The 21,666-nt window shown below is 37.2% G+C and overlaps 2 protein-coding genes across 4 annotated transcripts in view; both read left to right on the top strand.

Moving 5' to 3' along the window:
• Positions 1-625: 625 nt before the first annotated feature.
• Positions 626-9,710, top strand: LOC113068003 (BCL2/adenovirus E1B 19 kDa protein-interacting protein 3). Its single transcript, XM_026240541.1, has 6 exons — positions 626-772; positions 2,043-2,187; positions 3,046-3,133; positions 3,902-3,978; positions 7,437-7,583; positions 8,636-9,710. The coding sequence occupies exons 1-6, from the start codon at positions 730-732 to the stop codon at positions 8,682-8,684; spliced, it is 549 nt and encodes a 182-aa protein (XP_026096326.1). The 5' UTR covers positions 626-729; the 3' UTR covers positions 8,685-9,710.
• An 11,379-nt stretch (positions 9,711-21,089) lies between these two features.
• LOC113068004 (mucin-6) overlaps positions 21,090-21,666 on the top strand; it is a 112,868-nt gene continuing 112,291 nt past the window's right edge. For all 3 annotated transcript variants that reach the window (XM_026240543.1, XM_026240542.1, XM_026240544.1), the window contains exon 1: positions 21,090-21,421. The gene's annotated coding sequence lies outside the window, so the exon portion shown is untranslated. The remainder of the gene's footprint in view (positions 21,422-21,666) is intronic.

Raw genomic sequence — 21,666 nt, forward strand, 5'->3', positions numbered from 1 at the left:
ATATCAAACAAACAAAACATTAACCTGCTGAGATTTTAGACTGAAAATAGGCACATATGGCCTACTTATGAAAAAGAAGGGACTGGTGCCAATATTTACCTCATACTCAAACACGTGGGGGGATAAAAAAAGAGAGATTACTGCATTTACGTCATAAAAAACAGACCAAGCGCGGAGAATGGCCATCCAGCAAAGCTGCTCTGAAACCAGATGACACAAAGGGCGGGGCGTAAAGCCAGGAACTTGTCTCTGATTGGTCCGCAACGATAGGGGCTAAATGATTATTATTTTGTTTCACCCTTTCCCCATTGTTTTTAAATAAAATATAAAATGTAACTATTCAGGTGTAAATTGGACCAGTCGCTAAATGCATGGTCATTTGTCACAATTATTTACTTATATTAAAACATGTGATTTTTAAAAATAATTTCAAAAGAATATTCTAATTATTTCCCGTTGAAACTTTTAACTTTTCAATTAGTGATGCACAATAATTCAACAAAACACACAAAAAAGTGCTATTTAATTGTGAAGTCCCGGTTTTATGAGCCATCAAGCGCCCTCTGGAGGAAGGAGGGCAAACGTCCTCTAAGAAACAGTGATTAGTGATTTATCCACTCAAACACGCGCGACAACAGTGTTGACAACACACGCAGAGGGAAACACGGGCAAAGAGAGTCGAGAGGAGCTGAAGTCACTACATCTGCTCCTGAACTCCTGTGTCCCATCATGGCTCTGTCAGGATCTCAATCCCCGGATGATGCTTTGCACGGTAAAACAACCGCATATCTATGTAACACTTCTTAATTGTTATAACCTGTGATTATATATATATATATATATATATATATATATATATATATGATCATTATATGTTATTATATGATGTTATTTTTTAACTCTATTGTATAGCCATAGCATAGGCTATAACTGTACAGCCTATAATATTTATTTACAATATATATATATATATATATATATATATATATATATATATATATATATAGAAAAATAACCCGCCGAATGCACATTAAATATTTCAAATATACTTTTAAATTGAATAACATAATAAGCTGGGATACATTTGTAAAAATAAAAATACCGTTAAAGACTATTGATCTTGACTAGTATGTTTTGTACTAGGAATGCTCTGTTATATCGGTCTGTTTTTATTTTGTTGTGCCACTGTTTATGTCTGTATTGTTATGTAAACAGATTCCATGACTCGCTTGTTTTGTCTCTATCTAAGCCAATTACTGTGAAGAGGGTTAACAGCTCTTATAATTTGATCAGGAGCTTAAACTGTCCGCAGGGTGGAACGTGAGAACAATAGTTCTTGCAGAAAACAAATTCTTCATAAAAACAAATCCCTGTCATTATCATTCATAAAACACACAAAGCATGCACATTCTCTCATCCACACTCACAGCTTGATCTTACGCTCTGTATACATAACACACGGCCCTCGTCTGTGGTTATGTCACAGTTCCACATGCTGGAGAATCTGGGGCAATGGCACCGTCCCTCCACTGCAACACCCCTGTCTCTGAAAAACACACCCAACATGACCAGGAAGGGCAGAAAGAGAGGATGCTCGAGGCACAGGGAAAGAATTAGAAAGAAGACAGGGAGGGAGGGGGAGTTGGGGAGAGAGAGAGAGAGAGAGAGAGAGAGAGAGAGAGATGTGACTGGCTAATCTCTGACAGAAATAAAATGCTTATGTAAGCAAGCTCTTGTTTGGGCAACATTACTGTATCCTCATGACCCTGTGTCCATGTGACAGCAATCAGTGATAGATAGATAGATAGATAGATAGATAGATAGATAGATAGATAGATAGATAGATAAGATAGATAGATAGATATCAAATCCTGTTCTACATTGAATGTCCAGTTTTACCTGCAAATATGTCACAATTCGGAAACAAGTTGTATTTTTAGTTGACTTTAACATATAAATTCACACATATTCACTCTGTCAGTGAGTGATCAAACTGAGCCCATTTCATTAATCCAAGTCTGTGTCTTTCACATGTCCGTCAGGCTCTTGGGTGGAGCTGGAGGGTCTGGTGGCTCCTGCAGGTCAAACAGAAGCGCAGGACACCACCGCCTCCCTCCTGCAGGGGGAGCTGGAGAGGATTCTGCTGGAAGCTCAGCTGGAGTGTGAGAGGAGCAGTCAAACAGAAAGGTTTGGAGTCTTTCATTTGAACCAGTGCACCTGGAAGTAAACAAATCTGCTCTTATGAAAGAAAAATTACAAATAAGAGTCATCAAGCTGTGTTTGACTCTCATACCATACCTTTTTATCTTAATATTAAATATCTAAATATTTCTCCAAATATTAGGAAAATGAAATGTACTGCCACAACAATTTTGTTGGAAAAAAATGTGCATATTGAATGTCACAGCTTGCTTACTTGTTTGGAGCACATGTAAGAATTTTAGGACTTGGAATTATTATTATTATTCTTTTTTTTCAGTTTCTAGCATGTTTAATGACTAATGAGTGATTACACACTGTACCACGCATGATCAACATAAAAGCACATTCAGTGAAGTAAAAGATAATGCACTATTACTTTCCATGCTTGATTTCTGAGGGTTAATAAGCCTGATATAAGTCTCGTTTTATCAGGAAAATGTCACATAAGCATATTTTTGCTTATTACCTCAATTTTGCTCTGATAATGTAATACTTTTTTTTTTTTTTTTATCAGTATCTCCTATAGAGTTTCCGGTGAGATCTCAACAACGTCTTAAACTGCATGCACTCTGCAGTTAAAACCCAAAAACCCCAAAAGATCTGAGCTGCTTACATTCATTTTATAGCTCTTTCTCAGTTACTGGATCTCAGCAATTTACTCATTTATATCACCTGAGACATTTTAGGAGAAACGTCTGAAACTGTATATGAGAACTCCAGTTTCGTGAACATGAAATCATCTGAGTGTGTACGTGTGTGTAGGGGAGAAATTACAATGCATCCAGTCTTTGGTAATTGTTTTGCATGCAGCTCTTATAACACAGGCTTCCTCTCTGAATTCAGTCCTCCGCAAGTCGTGACCCCGAGAACATCTGGATCTCCCAAACCAGCCAGTGAGGGCAGCAGCAGCACAGATTGTGTGACTATACAGGTAACAGACACCTGAAGCACTGTACTGTACCATGATACTGCCAAATAAAGGAGGCTGTTTTACATCTACAAGCAATGAGCTGAATCATGAGGATGATTTTGAAAGTCTAATCAACTTATTATGGTTACAATCATAACCATGCTTTAATTATGACAGACTGAGACAGACTTTACGATGGTAATTAGTCTCATGGTTTATGTATATGCTCGTAAGTACTCACTATTCTAATTCTATATATAATATAATATAATAATTGTAGAATGATTTCTGAAGGATCATGTTTTACTGAAGACTGGAGTAATGATGCTGAAAGTTCAGCTTTGATCACAGGAATAAATGACAGTTTACAGTATATTGAAACATTTACTTCAATTTGTAATAAAATTTCACAATATTAATAATTTTACTGTATCTTTGATCAAATAAATGCAGTATTGGTGAGCATCTAAGAGACGTTATAATCTTGCATAAATAGGATAAAAAATTAATAGACTATTGAAATTAAACTTTGCATGGTAAAACTGACATGGGAAAAGGAAGAAAATGCATTAAATAAAGGCTACAATAAAAACAGGTTCACTTGCAATGATAATTAAGCGTTTAAATAATTTAGCATGTTATTGTCAGTGTGGTTTATAGCATTAGTCATTTTCAGTACACTTCAAACTATTGTACATTAAACAGTTTTGTTCCTGAAGCTACTGATTTAAGGCCAGTAAAGTATGTAAATGATGCACTAACACAGTCTCTGCATTGTTTCTCTTTCAGTCGGATGAGAATGACAGGCGAGTGAGTGCTGAGTGGGTGTGGGATTGGTCCAGTCGGCCAGAAAACCTCCCGCCCAAGTAAGATTGACCCTTCATTTAGACTTTGATTCAGGTGTAGCCTGTGTTCTTAAATCCTGGTAGTTTCCTCAGTTCACCTTCAGATGTAATAAAGGCAGTTGATAGATACAATGTAGATAATTAGTAAATGTATCATGTTTTTACTCAGGTGTTTGTTATATATATATATATATATATATATATATATATATATATATATATATATATATATATATATATATATATATATATATATATATATATAAATAATAAAACTGCAGCGGTTTTTGTAAAAGTATATAACATATCAATTAAAAATGTGTCATAGAAAAAAACATAAAAAGACCCTTACTGACCCCAAGCTTTTGAAATGTAGTAAATTTTTCTTCTGCTTCACAGTACAGAGAATTCTGATATATGAGCTTAATTTCCTTTAAAATATTGTCACAATATGAAAAATATTAATGGTCTTAAATGCAGAATTTAAAAATTATTTTGTCCTTTTGATTTTGGCATGCAATATTGGTTTTGTTCATGCATGGTTCATGTAATTAATTTGTAATTGTAATTTGAAAAAACACTTGGAATAGACAACAGTAAAGATGGAATTTGTATTTATTTATTTATTTTGCACATGATGGCAGTTTGCGGTCCTAGATAAAATGCTGCTTATTAAGGATGCAAGTATATCATGAACACCATGTGGCATTATGGGTAGAAATAAATGAGATGTTCTTGTTCGCTTAAGTGTCCTTTCAGAATAACAGAGTGCTTCACAGATTGCCAGGTCTTGCAGTGGAGCGTTTGACCTCCTGCATACCTCTGCTTAAATCTCAGAGGATCATTGAGTCGCCACACAGAAATAGATTGTGCGCCACACCATGAGTCAGCGAATCTGAGCCTCACTTGTGCGGCGTTTAACGAGAGGATGAGGAGAAAGTTCTTAATGCATGTATCAAAACCTTGTCACAAACTTTTTGAATTGCAACGTTTAATGATGTAATGATTGCAGATTGTAGCAGAGACTGCTGTGATATCAATCATGAAATTGTTAAAAGCTGTAAAAAAGCTTTGGGAGAGCACAAAAAGCTTCACTTTGTCAATGCCAGTTTTCATGATGGTGCATATATACACTTTGCAAATATAGATCTTGCTGGAAAACCATTTCAAAGGCTATTTGAAATAAATCTTTCGAAATAGAGCTGATGTAAAGTCATTTAGTCTCTGTCCATCCAGATGTTTGGATTGCTTGATCAAAAAAACTTTTACATCAAAGACGTTAGTCAGGGTCAGTGTATAGTCTTTCTGACTGGCTATAAAAATAATGTAAGCTTAATGCACTTATCAAAATAACAAAAACAGACAGAATTTTTATTTTCAAACTATTCAAAATGCATTGTAACTTACAGTATGCCACGGAATGGAAAAATATGTTCAAATACTCCATTTAATGTCAAAGAACTTTTCAAAATTTCTGTCACTATTTGGATGTAGTAAAACACCCACAGATGAAAGATAAAACATCTGTGCTTATTTAATGTCAATAACCAATATTCTAACCTTGAAATTCTTGAAAACCTTAAAAATAACCTTAAAATCAGGATTGGCCATTAAATATATTAATATAAGGGAGACAGATGTCTCATGTCTTTGTGCAGTTTTTTTTTTTTTACTAATTAATGGATAGACTTCTTCACCTTACAAATGGTTGTCAAAAGCAAAAATACTGTGAAATGCGTCATATTGTGTGAGAAAGTGTGGGCTTTATTCAGCTAATGTGATGCAGGATGGTTTAAGCTGTTGTAACCATTCTTCTGAATCACAAACAAAAATATTTTTTTATTTGACATTTCTAATATTCCCTTTGTAATTATGAGGTACGGAGTGTACAAACCTGATTCCAAAAAAGTTGGGACATTGTACACATTGTGAACAAAAACTGAATGCAATGATGTGGAAGTTTCCAATTTCAATATTTTATTCAGAATACAACATAGATGACATATCAAATGTTTAAACTGAGAAAATGTATCATTTTAAGGGAAAAATAAGTTAATTTAAAATTTCACAGCATCAACACATCTCAAAAAAAGTTGGGACAAGGCCATGTTTAGCACTGTGTGGCATCCCCTCTTCTTTTTATAAGAGTCTGCAAACATCTGGGGACTGAGGAGACATGCTGATCAAGTTTAGGAATAGGAATATTGTCCCATTCTTGTCTAATACAGGCTTTTAGTTGCTCGACTGTCTTGGGTCTTCTTTGTCGCATCTTCCTCTTCATGATGTCCAAATGTTTTCTCTGGGTGAAAGATCTGGACTGCAGGCTGGTCATTTCAGTACCCGGATCCTTCTTCTACACAGCCATGATGTTGTAATTGATGCAGTATGTGGTCTGGGATTGTCATGTTGGAAAATGCAAGGTCTTCCATGAAAGAGACGATGTCTGGATGGGAGCATATATTGTTCTGGAAGTTGGATATACCTTTCAGCATTAATGGTGCCTTTCCAGATCTGCAACTCTGAGAGGCTGTTTTTATACCCAATCATGTTGCCAATTGACCTAATAAGTTGCAAATTGGTCCTCCAGCTGTTCCTTATATGTAGATTTAACTTTTCCGGCCTCTTATTGCTAACTGTCCCAACTTGTTTGGAATGTGTAGCTCTCATGAAATCCAAAATGAGCCAATATTTGGCATGACATTTCAAAATGTCTCACTTTCAACATTTGATATGTTATCTATTCTATTGTGAATCAAATATACGTTTATGAGATTTGTAAATTATTCCTTTCCTTTTTTTACTCACAATTTGTACAGTGTCCCAACTTTTTTGGAATCGGGTTTGTAGTTTATTGAAAAAAATATATATATATTTTGAAAAAAGTGAAGGGGTCTGGATACTTTCTGAATGCACTGTATGCTTGCATTCCTGCATGTGTATGAGGCAACAAGCTTTATATGATAGGATAGACGAGATTTAAATTGGGATTACAATGCTGAATTTGGCTTAATCTGTTTCAGAGAAATTTATCTTAAAACACCTCCAGGTTCACCTGGTGCACGCTCTGGATCCAGCCTGACAGCATCCATTAGATTTTTTTAAAACAAAGGAATGTTGATGTAAAATGAATAACAAATGTTATAAGAAATAAATTGTCCAAGAAATAAGTTTCATGTAACTGATATAGTAAATTTGTGACACTGATCATATATTCTCAAAAATGCTGGAGAACATGATCATCACCTCAATAAAGCAAAAGAGAAATACTGGGTCCTTACAGATTTATGTGCATTTTCAATTCAACTTCTCTGAAATGATGCTGATAATATTGTGTAATCAGAATTTTGTATTAAATAATAAACTGTGCAAATAAACCTGGATTAAATATTTAATAGTCTTTAAACTTTAATATTCCAAATGCTTAACTAGATTATATTGCTGAATGACCCTGATTTCTCTCTCTCTCTCTCTGTCTTTAGGGAGTTTGTGTTTCATCACCCAAAGCAGTCTGGCTCTCTGAGCGTGAGGAAGACTGAGGTGATGAAGAGGGGTTTGTTTTCTTCAGATGTGCTCCTCATCCTCCTGCCCTCTCTGCTCGCCTCACATGCTCTGACGCTGGGCCTGGGGTGAGACTTTTTTCATGTTTCATCATATCTTCTAATTTTATATCAATACAAATCTTTTGCTTTAAGATTCCACAGGATGGATGCCAGGCCAAATTTTGTAAAATGTGTCAATGAGGTTTGTCTATGTATAAAGAGTCTATACATATTGCCTTTTTTGCATTTCAGTATTTTACAGAATTAAAGGTAATCTGCATAAATATAACCATAGGGTTTGTGGATGTATGGCCCAGACAGCCCCATTGAAGTCAATGGCTGTTCCACTGATTTTAACGCAAAAAGATGATTGGAAGGAGCCTTTAAACAGGCCTTTTCGATCACATTATGAGGCCTGTTTGCACTGAAAGTCCCACAGCTGACAGCACTTGGAATTTAAATACACTGCTGCCGTACATATAGTACACATTTGCCATTCGTAAGTGATAGTCTGTTTTTGTTTATGCATTTAAATGCATAAATGAATTCTCAAAATGATTGTTCTGCATGTGAATGAAATATAGAAGTCACTTGTGTAAGTGCATTGATTGACATACTGTACTGATAATGTGATTTACTAAAATTATATGCCATCACTGCATAGATGAGTGTTTGTTTTGAGGATAAAATAGTATCTTGGATGGTGACAGTTTTGTTATTATGGGGAATATAGCCATCTCTTCACTTTTCTTTACCTTTCAACGCTTTTCTCTTCATTTGTCCTTTGCTGTGCCTCACTAAAATGCAGTTCTGTAATTTATTAAGTACTTGTACATCTGAAGTGAAAATGTGACCATGAAGAGGTCTTGCAGGAAACTGTAGATGAAGTCTAAATGAAGACCAAGTCCCATAGGCCCGTGCTTGCAATAAATCACAGACAATTGAGAAATGTTTGTTCTGTTCAAACTCTCTGTAATGTTGTATTGAGTCATACAAACCACATTTTTGACTTACATTTTCATTACTGGCATTGATGTTGCCTGTAATAAAGAGCATAAATAAGAACTCCAATGCTGTCTGACAGAAGACAAAAGGTGACAGATTATCTTTTTCTTTCTATTTCTTACTCTCTCTCTCAGAATATACATAGGGAAACGGCTGGCATCCTCCTCCACCAGCACACTGTGACATGTGACATTTGTGAGCTCACCGATTGGCTGAAGCAGCTGCCATTAGCACTGCAGTCCAATCACGCCTCTCTTCTTCTCCCGTGATGGGCAACAGCTTCTTCTGTCTCCGTTTATGTCTGTCCTGTTTCACCACAAAGCTCTCTTTCTCTGTCTCCGTGTATTTAAAGGGGTTATATCATATGAAATCAAATTGTCCTTGATATTTTCTCGATAAAAGAGTCTGATGTTCCATGAAAGTATACATTTGAGAACTCAAAACTTTCTTACAAAAAGGGGTATTTATTGAAAATAAGCCATAAGAACTAATTCGGAACTCCTCTGAAGACGTGCATTTAAGATTTATGTATTCGATCTATTGGATACATAATGGAGGTATTATGTATTGGATTTTTGTCCAAACTGTGTAACCCAAGTGAATGGAAATTTTATATGCAATTCAAATGCAAAATATTATATACTTAAAAAATTAGGCCTAAATATTTTTGATGTCAGACGGATTAATATGTTATTGACCGAAAGAGTCAAAATGGGTAAAAAAAAAATAAAAATAAATGTTATCAAAAAGAAATTTAGGATTGCTATTTCTGCACAAAATTATAAGTGGAGCTCAGGGAAAACTTTACGTATGGTATGACCCCTTTAACCCCATGAAAGTGTCTTTTTAAGACTAAACTGTCCATCTAAATCTTTTTGTAGTTGTTTAGTCCACTAAGGCCTGTGTCCACAAGTGTGTCAGGTCAGTACAATTACTACAGGGAGCACAGAAACAAATGTTATTTTACATCTAAATCAAATGCAAGACATACATTCAGTTTGAGACATGAGTTTAGTCATGGATAGTGTATGACTGAATCGTTTCGTGTTTGTGTGGAGCAAAATAATGTGCAAAATCACATATTGCAGTAACGTGTTTGAGATATAGATCCATTCCATGTTGTAATGTGAAGTTAACTGAAGATAAGCAGGTCAAATTAATCTTGTTTGTAAAAACTCGACCACAATAAATGTCACTCTTACCACCTTCTGCTTGGTCTGGTGTGTAAAAATGAATGTTGATGTAGATCTATTGACCTTTAACTTAAAAATACAGAACATTACCTTGTTTTTGAGTGTATATATATAATCTTTAAAGTAGCTTTGAATAGAAATGCCATGGTAAATCAATATGATAATTATGGGTAGTTATTAAATATACGTGACTTGTGTATAATTTTATATTGTCACCATTGTTTTCCTTCGCAGGTGAATTTCAATGGTCCTGTGATGTGACAATTGGATTTTTAAAAATTTTAATATTTTAAGTATTCTGTGTTAACTATGAAGACGTATTTCATGTCAGCTTCAATATATGGTGATTTTCCATCTGATACCTTTACTGTTTATAAAACAACGACACAATACAAAATACACATTTAAGATGCATTGCCAAAAAATAAAAATGAATAAAACTCATATAACACAGCAGTGTGATTCCCTGAATATGCAGCAGAGGTCAGAAGTGTTCTAGTTAAGGCACCTGCAGTTCATATGAGAGTTATGGCAGAGCTCTGCACTTTTTTGTCTTTAGAAGATGTGTTCCTAATTTAGGAGCACAGTCAGAAATTTAAGAGCACCTTCTGATTAATGATAGAAATCAAATTTCCCATTATGGGGAATTGGGGATATACATCTTCAGTTTAAATTAAATTCCAGGGGCTTTTTATCTTTACCTTTAATAGATGCAGCCTTATTAAATGAATAATTTTTTATGTCAGACTCTTACATTTAAATTCATAAATTGGTTTCAAGATTTTAATTAAAACAGTAAATTCAATTAGAATAGTAGACAATTCAGTTGTTTGAAATTATATTTTAAGTTTGAAACTTAAACCGCCTGTAGGTGGCGGGAAGTGTTTGTCATTGAATCATTCATTCAGTCGATTCATTCAAAACGGCTGATTCATTCATGAGCTGAGTAAGCAATGTGGCCTTGGTTATTTAAATCACTGACTCGTCTGATTCATTCAAAATACTGATTAATTCAGGAACGAAACTCTGGTTTGTTCTGCTCTGAGATGATCATCGGTTCTGTTTAGGCTTGTTTGGAATCATTTTCGTTGGCTAAACAGAATGAAAATGTAAGTTGCTTAATATTATCCTCTTGTTTATTGGACTTGTATAAAACCGATATCACATTGTGCTGATGTTTGGGGAAAACAACACTCTTGCTCGTGTAGTGTGATAGCTTAATTATATCATATATTCTTAATATTAAAAACAAGAACTCATATAGGGGAACAGTTTTAACAGAATATGTCAAACTTTGGGCATGGTTTTATTGACTTTGGTGCCATTTTCGTCCCAAGCACCATTAACTGTCGATCCTACGTATGATAATCAAATATTAACAACATCTTTTAAATATATTTGTACAAAAACATAATGTTTAATAGTTAGTCTTGAGCATTAAAGGGATAGTTCACCCCAAAATGAAAATGATGTCATTAATAACTCACCCTAATGTCGTTTAAAATCCGTGAGACCTCCGTTCATCTTCAGAACACAGTTATTGTGTTAAGATATTTTAGATTTAGTCCGAGAGCTCTCAGTCCCTCCATTGAAGCTGTGTGTACAGTATACTGTCCATATCCAGAAAGGTAAGAAAAACATCATCCAAGTAGTCCATGTGACATCAGAGGGTCAGTTAGAATTTTTGAAGCATTGAAAATACATTTTGGTCCAAAAATAGCAAAAACTACGACTTTATTCAGCATTGTCTTCTCTTCCATGTCTGTTGTGAGAGTGAGTTCAAAACACTGCAGTTTAGTGATATCCCGTTCGCAAACGAATCACTCGATGTAACCGGATCTTCTTGAACCAGTTCACCAAATCGAACTGAATCGTTTGAAACAGTTCACATCTCTAATACGCATTAATCCACAAATGACTTGAGCTGTTAACTTTTTTTAATGTGGCTGACACTCCCTCTGAGTTAAAACAAACCAATATCCAGGAGTAATTAATTTACTCAAACAGTACACGGACTGAACTGCTGTGAAGAGAGAACTGAAGATGAACACCGAGCCGAGCCAGATAACAGACGAAAGATTGACTCGTTCTCGAGTTGCATCGGTTTTCGGATCACCAGTAGTGAGGGGAAGTTTGGTTCTTTTCCGCAAAACCGGTTCTTCCGGACAGTTCGATTCAATAAACCGGTTGAAGAAAACGGTGCACCGGTTCTTTTGCGCTCGACGTAATGACGTCATTGGCGATGATTGCCCTTGATTCAAGCCTTTGGTTTACCCGCGCTCATAACATTAGCACAGAATCAATTCAGAATCAATCACCAAAAGAATCAGTTCGGTTCAGACGCTACAGTCTGCTTCACGCTGAATCACACATGCGCAGTATCATCAGCTCCTCGGTTCTCGAATCGATCGCGTCTGACAGAAACGGTTCGAGAACGAGTCAGTCTTTCGTTCGTTATCTGGCCTGGCTTGGTGTGAGTCATTAATGACATAATTTTCATTTTTCGATGAACTAACCCTTTAAGTGTAGTCGACACTATTAACTTAATTGGCGCTTGCGTGGACTGATTGCATGAGTGAAACGTAGCCTAACTGATGCATTTTGGGAGTTGTAGTTTTTAATCCAATTATATAATAAAATTATTCATGAGCTTGTATATTGCTGGTACTTGGGATAGTAATTTGAACAAGCTTCAGAAGTAGCCCATTAAACTTTGACCATTGTAACTGCATTGCAGTGCATTGGCAACCACCCACTACATCATTTTGCTGTTGAGTTTTGGTAATGAGTAGTGTTTCATTAATGACAGTACTCATATAATTTTTCCTACATTCTCAGAAGCCAGAATTTTCCAGCATGGCGTTCCTTTTCTCCTTGTCTCTTTCACTTTCTTCTGCCTCTTGAACTTCTCACTTGTGATGGAAGGGTGGCAGAATTCAATTTAGTGCAGTAAAAATTAAGACAAAGAGGCCAGAGTTTGGCTTGTCATTTTTACGGAGGCACAGATTTAGATAAAGAGGGAAGAAAAATAACAGTGACGCATTGATCAATGCTGTCGGACTCTTGTTCAGGAAATTGATCATCAGGAATAAAACGCCCTGGGAGATGAAGGATGAAGGGGTAGAAGCTCCTGGCATCAAATCCAATAACTTCATAAAGGCTTGAGCAACTGCAGAACCCAGCAGAACCTGTTACTTCTGAGAGATGAGCTACTGATAGCTGTTTAAGAAACTCCTCATGGATTATCTCATGAGTCATATTTCATTCCAAAGTCAAAAGCAAAGAAATTGCAAACAATTGCCATTTCTTTTCATTATGTTTTTTTTTCTTTTGACATTGTGATGTGAAATTAGTATGCATAACCTTCGGATCATGAGGTGAGTTATGATTGTACATAAATCTGAAGCCTGCTGACTGTAGAAAACATCCTAAGGAGGAGTTCGTGTCTAAATGATTGTGTGTGTGTGTATTTTCTCAGATTTAGGTTTTCTTTGTTCTTCATGTCAGAACACATTACCTGATCTCTAACCATGTGTTCACATCTATAACCGTCACCAGGGGTGTGAAGTCAACACACACACATTTACACACTTTCTTCACATATTCAGCTGTGCTGTAAATAGACATGAAAGGATGTAAGGGCGAATCTCTCATAACTTGTCATGGAATATGTCCAGATTATATTTCAAATATATTACATTTTATGTTTATTCATTTAGTTTTTATTTTTTTATTTTTTTATTTTCATTTAGATTTTGGTGTGAACTCTGTCATGCTTTTATGAGATAAACTCACTAAAGGGACAAAGTATATATATATATATATATATATATATATATATATATATATATATATATATTTTTTTTTTTTTTTTTTCTTTTTTTTTCATTGCTGTACCTTTATGATGTCAAATGACTTCTGTTATGATTGACTAACCCGTGCATGCTGGTCTAGCTCACATTGCTTGTCATTAGAATGAGTCAAGCTGCAGAATACAGAATCTGAGTTAATATGTAAATGTGCTTGGTCATATGTTAATGAGAGTATGCTTGTGACTCAGTATCATTTCTGAATGACCAGTTTTTGCAAATGCCTACAAAGTACATCAAAGTCTGAAAAATCCAGTTATGCCCCTTTTAAGCCACTACACTTTGAAAAATGAAATCATATTTGCTTTTTAGAGGTAAAATTTGACCTGAATCGAGTGGATTGAAGGTGAAATGCCATCTCGTGTGTGTCTAGTCATCCTTTCTTCTCATCCATCACATTTAGAGTCCAGATGTGTCCTAGTGATACAGAGGCGTCGTCGTACACACACGCTGCTCTCCGATGATTGATTGGTTGACCTCTGTCCATGACAAAGGTGATATTTAGGATTATTTTCTTTCACCAAGGCGAGGTACTCCAGATGATTTATGAAAGGAAATAGAAAGATGCTTCTTTGACTATAAACTACATCATTATCATGGCCATGAGAGACTATATATAGAAATATTTTGTGAGACCATCAAGAAGTTTTGAGTAATAAATCAGTGCTGACCATCATCTCAGTAATCATACTTGAGTCACTTTCCAAAAAGTGATCTTTACTTTAAGTTAAGCAACAGATTTTAAATGTATTTCAGTGATTGGATAATTATGTATATGGAAAAGTTGGAAAATTCTTGCATAGATTGGTCTATTTTGCAGTTTTGCAGACAGGAACAGATTATTTCAGATTAACAAACTCCTCAAAGCTCAAAATCACACATCAATGGACAATATATTTATTCAGCTTTCTGATTATGTATACATCCTAATTTAATAACATTGACCCTCATGAATGGTTTTGTGTTTCAGTGTCGCATTTGTCATATGACTTTAATAACATCATCTTCCCAGAAGTGACATCATTTTGGAGGGAAACCAACCATACAAATATGACCAAGTCTAGAACATTCCTTACTGTTTGATAAAATCCCACAAATTAGTATGATAGTATGACTGTTAAGTAAAAGTGTGGGTTACTCTGCAAAACTCTCATGAATGACTTCGCTGCAGTAGACGTGTGTTATTTGAGCTGACACAGCTATTGTGATCATATTGAAGGTTTTGAACTTTTGCTTGTCCTCTCAGGAGTGATGTACAGAAAAAAAAGAAGTCTCTTAAAATCACTGTTCTGTTCCTCAGACCTCTGAAGAGCCGTAATGGCATGTGACATTAATCGAGTCTTCTCGCCCGAGGCTCGTGTATATCAGCTCAATGCAGCAGGTGAGAGTTCTTTACACAGAAATGAGGTTTGTCTGAGTTACATCAGATAAGAGAGCGATAGAAGTAATACTTTCATCAGGAGAAAAGATGACAGGGATGCTTTGGCTATAGAGCTGTGTAAGAATGAGAGTCAGGACAGAATAAAGGCATGGTGTTTTATGATCACTAGGATGGGCTGACAGAGACAAAGTCTAAAGATATTCAAAGACAGTCTCACATTCTGTAGTAGAATCCCAAATAAACTTTAGTCCAGACATGTTATGAGTCACAAAAAGGCTTTTTTAAAATGAGAAATATGTGTGGAATGCAGTGGAGTTCAATTTGTATTTTAATTTTTTTGAATTAAACATTCACTTCCTTTCTTAAAGTTTACTTTTTTTTTATTCAGGAAGGGTGCATTAAATTGATCAAAAATAAACAATAAAGACTTTTATAATGTTACAAAAGATTTCAAATAAGTGCCGTTCTTTTGAACTTTGTATTCATCAAAGAACCCTAAAAAAAAAAAAAAAAAAAAAAACTTGCATGGTTTCAACAAAAATATGAAGCAGCACAGTATTGATAATACTAATTACTCATTATTTAATATTGTAATGCATATTAGCTTTCTGTGAGAGTCAGACTGATATTGTATTTGTTATTATTCCCCTCCCAATGTAGTTTTTTTTTAGTTTGTGTTAGTGTATTTTCATGCGAAAAGCACGTTGCATCAGGTTTCAGATCTTAAAGGTTTGAAATTGTGATATGGTTGGAGGATTTTCACATTTTTGGAATGATTTCAGTGAATCACAATTTAAAAGACTTTGAATATAATGCATACTTTTGTGGCCTTTTTAGAGAGCAACAGCATTTATCCTCATTGACTTCCACTGTATGAAAAAGAGCAGTGTAAACGTTCTGCCTCATACAAATTTGGAAGGACAAAGGGGAGAGTAAAAAATGACAGAATTTAATTTTTTTGTATCCCTTTAATCACATAAATTGAGTGTAATCTGCCCTCATCTGGCCGTGACTAGAATTTCACCATATGTTGCTATGACCTCAACACATATACAACAAATATGCCAGTGTTCTTCTTCATACCTTCATACAGTCCTTCATTTACCCTTCATCTGTTCCACTTGCTCGACTCATTCCTGGTGTTTTTTCTCCATGCAAGACCACATGCTCCTGCCTGATGACCCCCTCATATCCTCCTGTCTGACTATGCTGCACCTCCCTTCCCCTCCTCTCTGCTCTTCCTCCTCCTCCTCATCATCAGTCATCTACCATGTCTCTCCATGTCCCTCCTGTGCAGCTCCAGCATCCTCTGGTTTAATTAAATGGCCAGGCACGCAAGCACACACGTGCACGCACACACACACACATACATAAGCTCAAGAACCGATGACAATATACCCAGTCTTAAAGGCATAGTTGACCCAAAAATTAAAATTAATCATTCACTCCTGCCATTTCAAACTCATATGCTTTTACTTTTCCATGCAGCACAAAAGGAGATGTTCTTCAGAACATTTCTGCACAATATTCCTAGTCTTCTGAAGTCATATGCTAGTGTTTGTGTTATATACAGACTGAAATCGATTTTGTAAATAGTCTGTCATAGCTCACAAATCAATTATGGCACAGGCTGGACATCAGTTATGTCAAATGTCATTAGTTCGCATGTGCCTAGCAACCTAAAAAGTAAGTGACATCAAATCTGATTTGAAGGTGCTATGCTTGAGTGGCATTTTATACTAAGTCTTGCCTGTCACACAGGGGCTACCGCTTGCTTTCTCATAAGCTTGCTGAAGGAGCTGTCTCAACAGATCCCTAGTAGCAACACCCTGTTTAGATAGGTATCCGAGGATACATAGGTGGAGTGGTACCCAAGATGAACAGGGCTTTTACCAACTCAAGAAAGGGCACGAAGCAACAGCGTGAAGCCCTCAACATATAGGATTTTAGAAAGAATGCAGAATACTAGTGTGAGAACTTACCACAGTGTGGATTTCAGAAAGTGTGCAAAGACTTCACGTGCACACTTACCATAAGATGGATTTTCAAATACTGTTCAAAGGAGGGGCTCTCGTGGCACTCTGATAGAGCAGCTCATAGATGGAATGGTGCATCTCAAAACAGTATGTTTGAAAGTCATCAACTCAATCTTGGAAATAATGCTGGAGCATTCTGGGGAAAAACAGAGAACTCAGTCTCATATGAGAGGAGAACTCTGAATTCAGAGTAGCGTGCTCATAGGTGACAATTCTTGGAAAAGGGGAGCGCTGCTAAACTACCACGAGAATCGCCCAAATAGGCCCTCATGTTGAGGGAAGCGATGCTTGAAGTGTATAAACAAATACACACTGGCCGAAAAGAGTCCAAGGAACCAAGGTTTAATCATTTCAAGAAAGGGAACAAGGCAGAGCGCGTAACCATTACCATAAAGGATTTCAGAAAGTGCGCAGTGTCTTTCGTGCACACTTTCCCCTTATGTGGATTTTAGAAAGTGTGCAAAGTGTTCACGTGCACACTGACCACCATGTGGTTTTCAGAAGGTACACAGAGCTTAGCATGTGTACCTAAATGTCACATACGGGAACACAGGAGACAGAAGATCCAAGTGCAGTGTGGTTTATTAAGGGTAATCCAAATCAAAGTCAAAAAAAGCCGGGGTCGTAACCAACATCAATCCAAACAGAAACAAACAAACAAATAAACAATCAGAAACAAGAATAGGAACTCAAGGACTAGGAAACGCAAGGAAAGTAGGTGACGGAAAGTAAGAACTCCATGCAGACAATTGGAAACAGACCGGATTATATGGACAGGATAATGACTATGAAAGTGAAGACACCTGAGTGCTACAGGTGTGCAATTACCGTGATGAAGGGAAAAGGCTTTGTGGGAAGTTTAGTGCCTGCGGTGAGGTGCCTATGGGGAAGTGAGACGACTAGTGGACAACCAGGGAAACAGAGGCCAGACAGCGTGACGCTAAAAGGTTCCTAAGCACTGCAGAAGCGCTGAATCGCACGGGAGAGGCAAGCTCAAATTTTAGAAACCTCTGACGAGGGGATCATCACCTGAGGTAGCATATACAAGAAGACTTCTGTAACTGCCAATTCCACTTCCCGCTGGATGCGACAGCACCACTAAGTGACCAGGAGACCCCTCAGGGTGACCTGGCTGGACATCCATGAAATTCCCTGCAGTGCTGTACCAGGCCTGATGATCAAAGAGGCTCCTGCAGGAACCTGTGATCTCGGCCACCTAATACCGGAACATTAACCCGGATGGCTGATGCTGACGAGTGTTTAGTATCACTGTAACTGAGCACTGCAAAGGAAATAAGTATATACAGAGGAAATAAGTATATACAGAAAGGGTTACATACTCACTCACCCTCCTGCGCTGGAACCCCACTCAAGGGGTACCTCCTTTTAGTCCGGACCACCAGTAGGGTTGTTCCTATGAACATAGCACCAGCCAAAAACATTATAGGTCCAGCATAGGAGACTGTTATGTAAGAGGTTTCCACTTAACCTCAATCAGGTGGAGAGCTGGTGGTTACAGGGGAATTAGGAAGGGGAGGATAAATGAGTAGATACCTCGGTATCACTCTGATTTGGACGAGAACGCTGTCTAGTCTGGATCACATCCCTTAGGTTCTGCTTACCTCCTTGTGGCCCATGATTCCTCTTACCCCTGCCCGCAGGTGGGGGAGGAGTGCGAGTCGTGACACTAGCCTTCTGTGCCTGTCTTTGATCCTCAGATCAAGACAGACCAGGACCCCTATGTTGTTTGGGCTCAGACCTGGACTTTCATGGAACAAAGGATCTGAAAGCAGCGGAGCGTGCCTTCGTCTCCCTGAACTTCTCGATCCCCATCAGAAAAATTCAGAAAGCGAAACCTAAGCATCGAGAAGAAAGCCTTTTCTTTTTTCCCCGATGTCTGCCAGGTTCATCAACAGATGTCTCTCTGCCACCACCATGGCCGCCATATTCCTGCCCATGGTGGAGGTGGCCTGCTTGGTAGTATGGAGAGAGATCTGTGGTGTGGCGCAGCTCAGGTACCTGATCAGGAAAAAGGCCCTCGCCTCTATCCAGGTCTCTTAGCAGATCAGTCTGATATGCTTGAAGCACCAGCTTAGATGGCAAAGCTCTTTCCACAGGGGGCATCATCTCATAGCCGTTTTTGCACATCGCCTCAATGTTGGCACAGCTCTTATGCTGAAAACCGATGGATGTGAGAAGAAAATGGCCTCTTTCATTTCTTTTCGATCTCTGTATGGAGATCAGGCAGAAATGGAAGGCTCATCTGAGCTTGAGGGCTACGGTCAGAAAGATTACACTCATTGAGGCAGCCTCACGGCGTCACCTTGTATTTCAAGACCTTCATTTCAAGTCTTACCTTGCCATGGCGCGATCCATAACTTCCAACAGCTCTACATACATAGCTCAGCCTCAGCTTCTTCACCATCCTCAAATATCTCTTGCTTTTCCTAGGTAAAAACCCAGCAGACCACTAACCTATCAGAAAGTGTAAAAGATATAACATCGTCCTCCCGAAGCTCTCTCTTGTCCACCGCCATTAGGAGCGCAAAAGGGAAAGTCCCTCTTTAAACCATTCAGACAGATCCACCTGTATTCTCAGGACCTCATTCTCCTCCGTGCCTCAGCAGCGGCGGATCCTGAACCGCGGGAAGCAGGTGGCTGCCTTTTTTCCTTGGAAAGAGAGACGAATGAGAGTGGAGCGTTTTCTTTGAAAAAATGCTCACAATGCACACAGATTGCCTGCTCAAAGACATCGAGTGCGTGCTTTTCACCCAAACAAATTTTGTGCAAAGATTGTGTGTTATTATTAGTGCACACATTGTCTAAACTCTTTCTAGTAGTCGCCCAAAAAAGATTGCTCTTACCAGTTCTTTAAGATGCATGCTTCAAACAGAAAAGTCAGTGAAGACGAAAAAGAGAATGACGTGTTCTCCTGGTGCTTGTTTGTAGTCGCGCCGGTAGTGATGTCAGAGGCTGTCGCCGGCCAAGTCGTTGGTGTTTTTTCAATGTATGCTTCAGACACGGGTCACGACGAGGTGTTCCCCATAGCGACCCCTTGAGGATGCAGTTCGAAGTTCCCTTGAAAGGGAACTAAAACTGTTCAAGTCTCTGTTTTCGTTAATTGAAATAAAGCTAAAATAAAATCTAAATATTAGATGGAAAACTTAAATTATAAAAAAATAATTTGAAATGTTGCCTCTTTAACTAAAATAAAAATTAGGGTGTTTTCATTGAAGATGGTGTATTAAAACTAAAACTGAAATAAAATAATTACAACTGATAAAAATGATAAAAGCAGATTACAAAATTACTGAAACCTGAATTTAAATTGCAAATAAAAATAAAAATAAACAGTATTGAAGTTAAATTGAAATATTTAAAAGAAACAATTAAAAACCAAATGTATTCAAAATCCATATGAATTAATTTTATTCCTCCAGTGTTGTTGTTTTTAATTAAACTAAACTATATAAAAAGTTTTTGTTAATTGAAAAAGCTAAAATATAAACACAAATATCAGACGAAATACAAAAACTTCAATGAAAATTATAAATGCTGCTTTAAAATAATATTTAAAAATAAATATTTAAAAGTAGCTAAAACTGAAATAAATTAATTTAAAGCTAAAAAAATGAAATTATAAAAAATTACAAAAGCATAAACAGAATCGCTAAAACTGAAAATAAGTTCATTCTAAATAATTATCACTAATAGTATATAAATATTTCTTAACTCACACTGTATCTATTGAATAGCTTCAGAAAACATAGAAATAGCACATATGTCTCTTCTATAGTGCTTTTTGCTTCTTTTGAAGTTTTATAAATGATCTCTTATTGTATGAAAAAGAGTGATGTGTGTATATTTTTAAAATGTATTCTTCTGTGTTCCATGAAAAGCAGGTTCAGGTTTGGATAACATGAGGGTGAGTAAATAATGAGCTATTCCCTTAAGCCAAAACAGTGGATGGAGAGAGGGATGAATACAGAAGAGTCCAACCCTTCTGTTTATTCGCTGCCGCTAGGTCTGCGTGTGTGCTTTACTCCCATCACTCCCTCCCTTTCTCATTGGCTGCTTCCCTCTCCCACACACACACACACACACACACACACACACACAAGCACTGGCTCTGAGCTCAGACACCAGAGTTGACGTTCTCGAGCGGAGGTCGAGAGAGGGACAGATGGGATCCGCACACGACGCTCAGTGCAGCACTGATCACGACCGAGACATTGAGAAGAGACTCTGCCATGGAAAAGAGGACAGCGAGATGGAGGAAAGAAGATGTTACGGAATCAGCATGATGGGATTGAGAAACCTGAGCATCTCCAAAGCTTCCTGAAGATGACAACAAGATCTCTTTTTAGTTTCCAGCGCTTCTGAAAAAGAACAGTTCTGAACGTCTCATGCACTCGTGCTCGGATCGAATGGAAAGTTTCTGGTGAGTAACTTTAACTTGTTGTATAAAGGACAGATTCCTTGCATGGATTGGTCAGATTTAGTTTCCAAAAAGGAAGGAGGTTTATGTCTGGGGTGTCCACATGTGCAAATGTCAAAACACAAGCGTTAAGAGATGATCCGGCTGGATCTGAGCAGCTGTGCTCTACCAAAATGATGAGATGGCACGAATGGAAAGACAAAACAGCACAGTCAGTTCTTCAGCCTCCGCACACACATACAGACACA

This window comes from Carassius auratus, linkage group LG30F (genome assembly GCF_003368295.1).
Source record: "Carassius auratus strain Wakin linkage group LG30F, ASM336829v1, whole genome shotgun sequence".
Lineage (NCBI taxonomy): Eukaryota > Metazoa > Chordata > Actinopteri > Cypriniformes > Cyprinidae > Carassius > Carassius auratus.

Coding starts and splice junctions, on each gene's coding strand:
- LOC113068003 (XM_026240541.1), top strand. CDS start 730: ATGGCTCTGTCAGGATCTCAATCCCCGGATGATGCTTTGCACG. Junction 773..2,042: donor CCCGGATGATGCTTTGCACG/GTAAAACAACCG, acceptor CATGTCCGTCAG/GCTCTTGGGTGGAGCTGGAG. Junction 3,979..7,436: donor CCAGAAAACCTCCCGCCCAA/GTAAGATTGACC, acceptor CTCTGTCTTTAG/GGAGTTTGTGTTTCATCACC.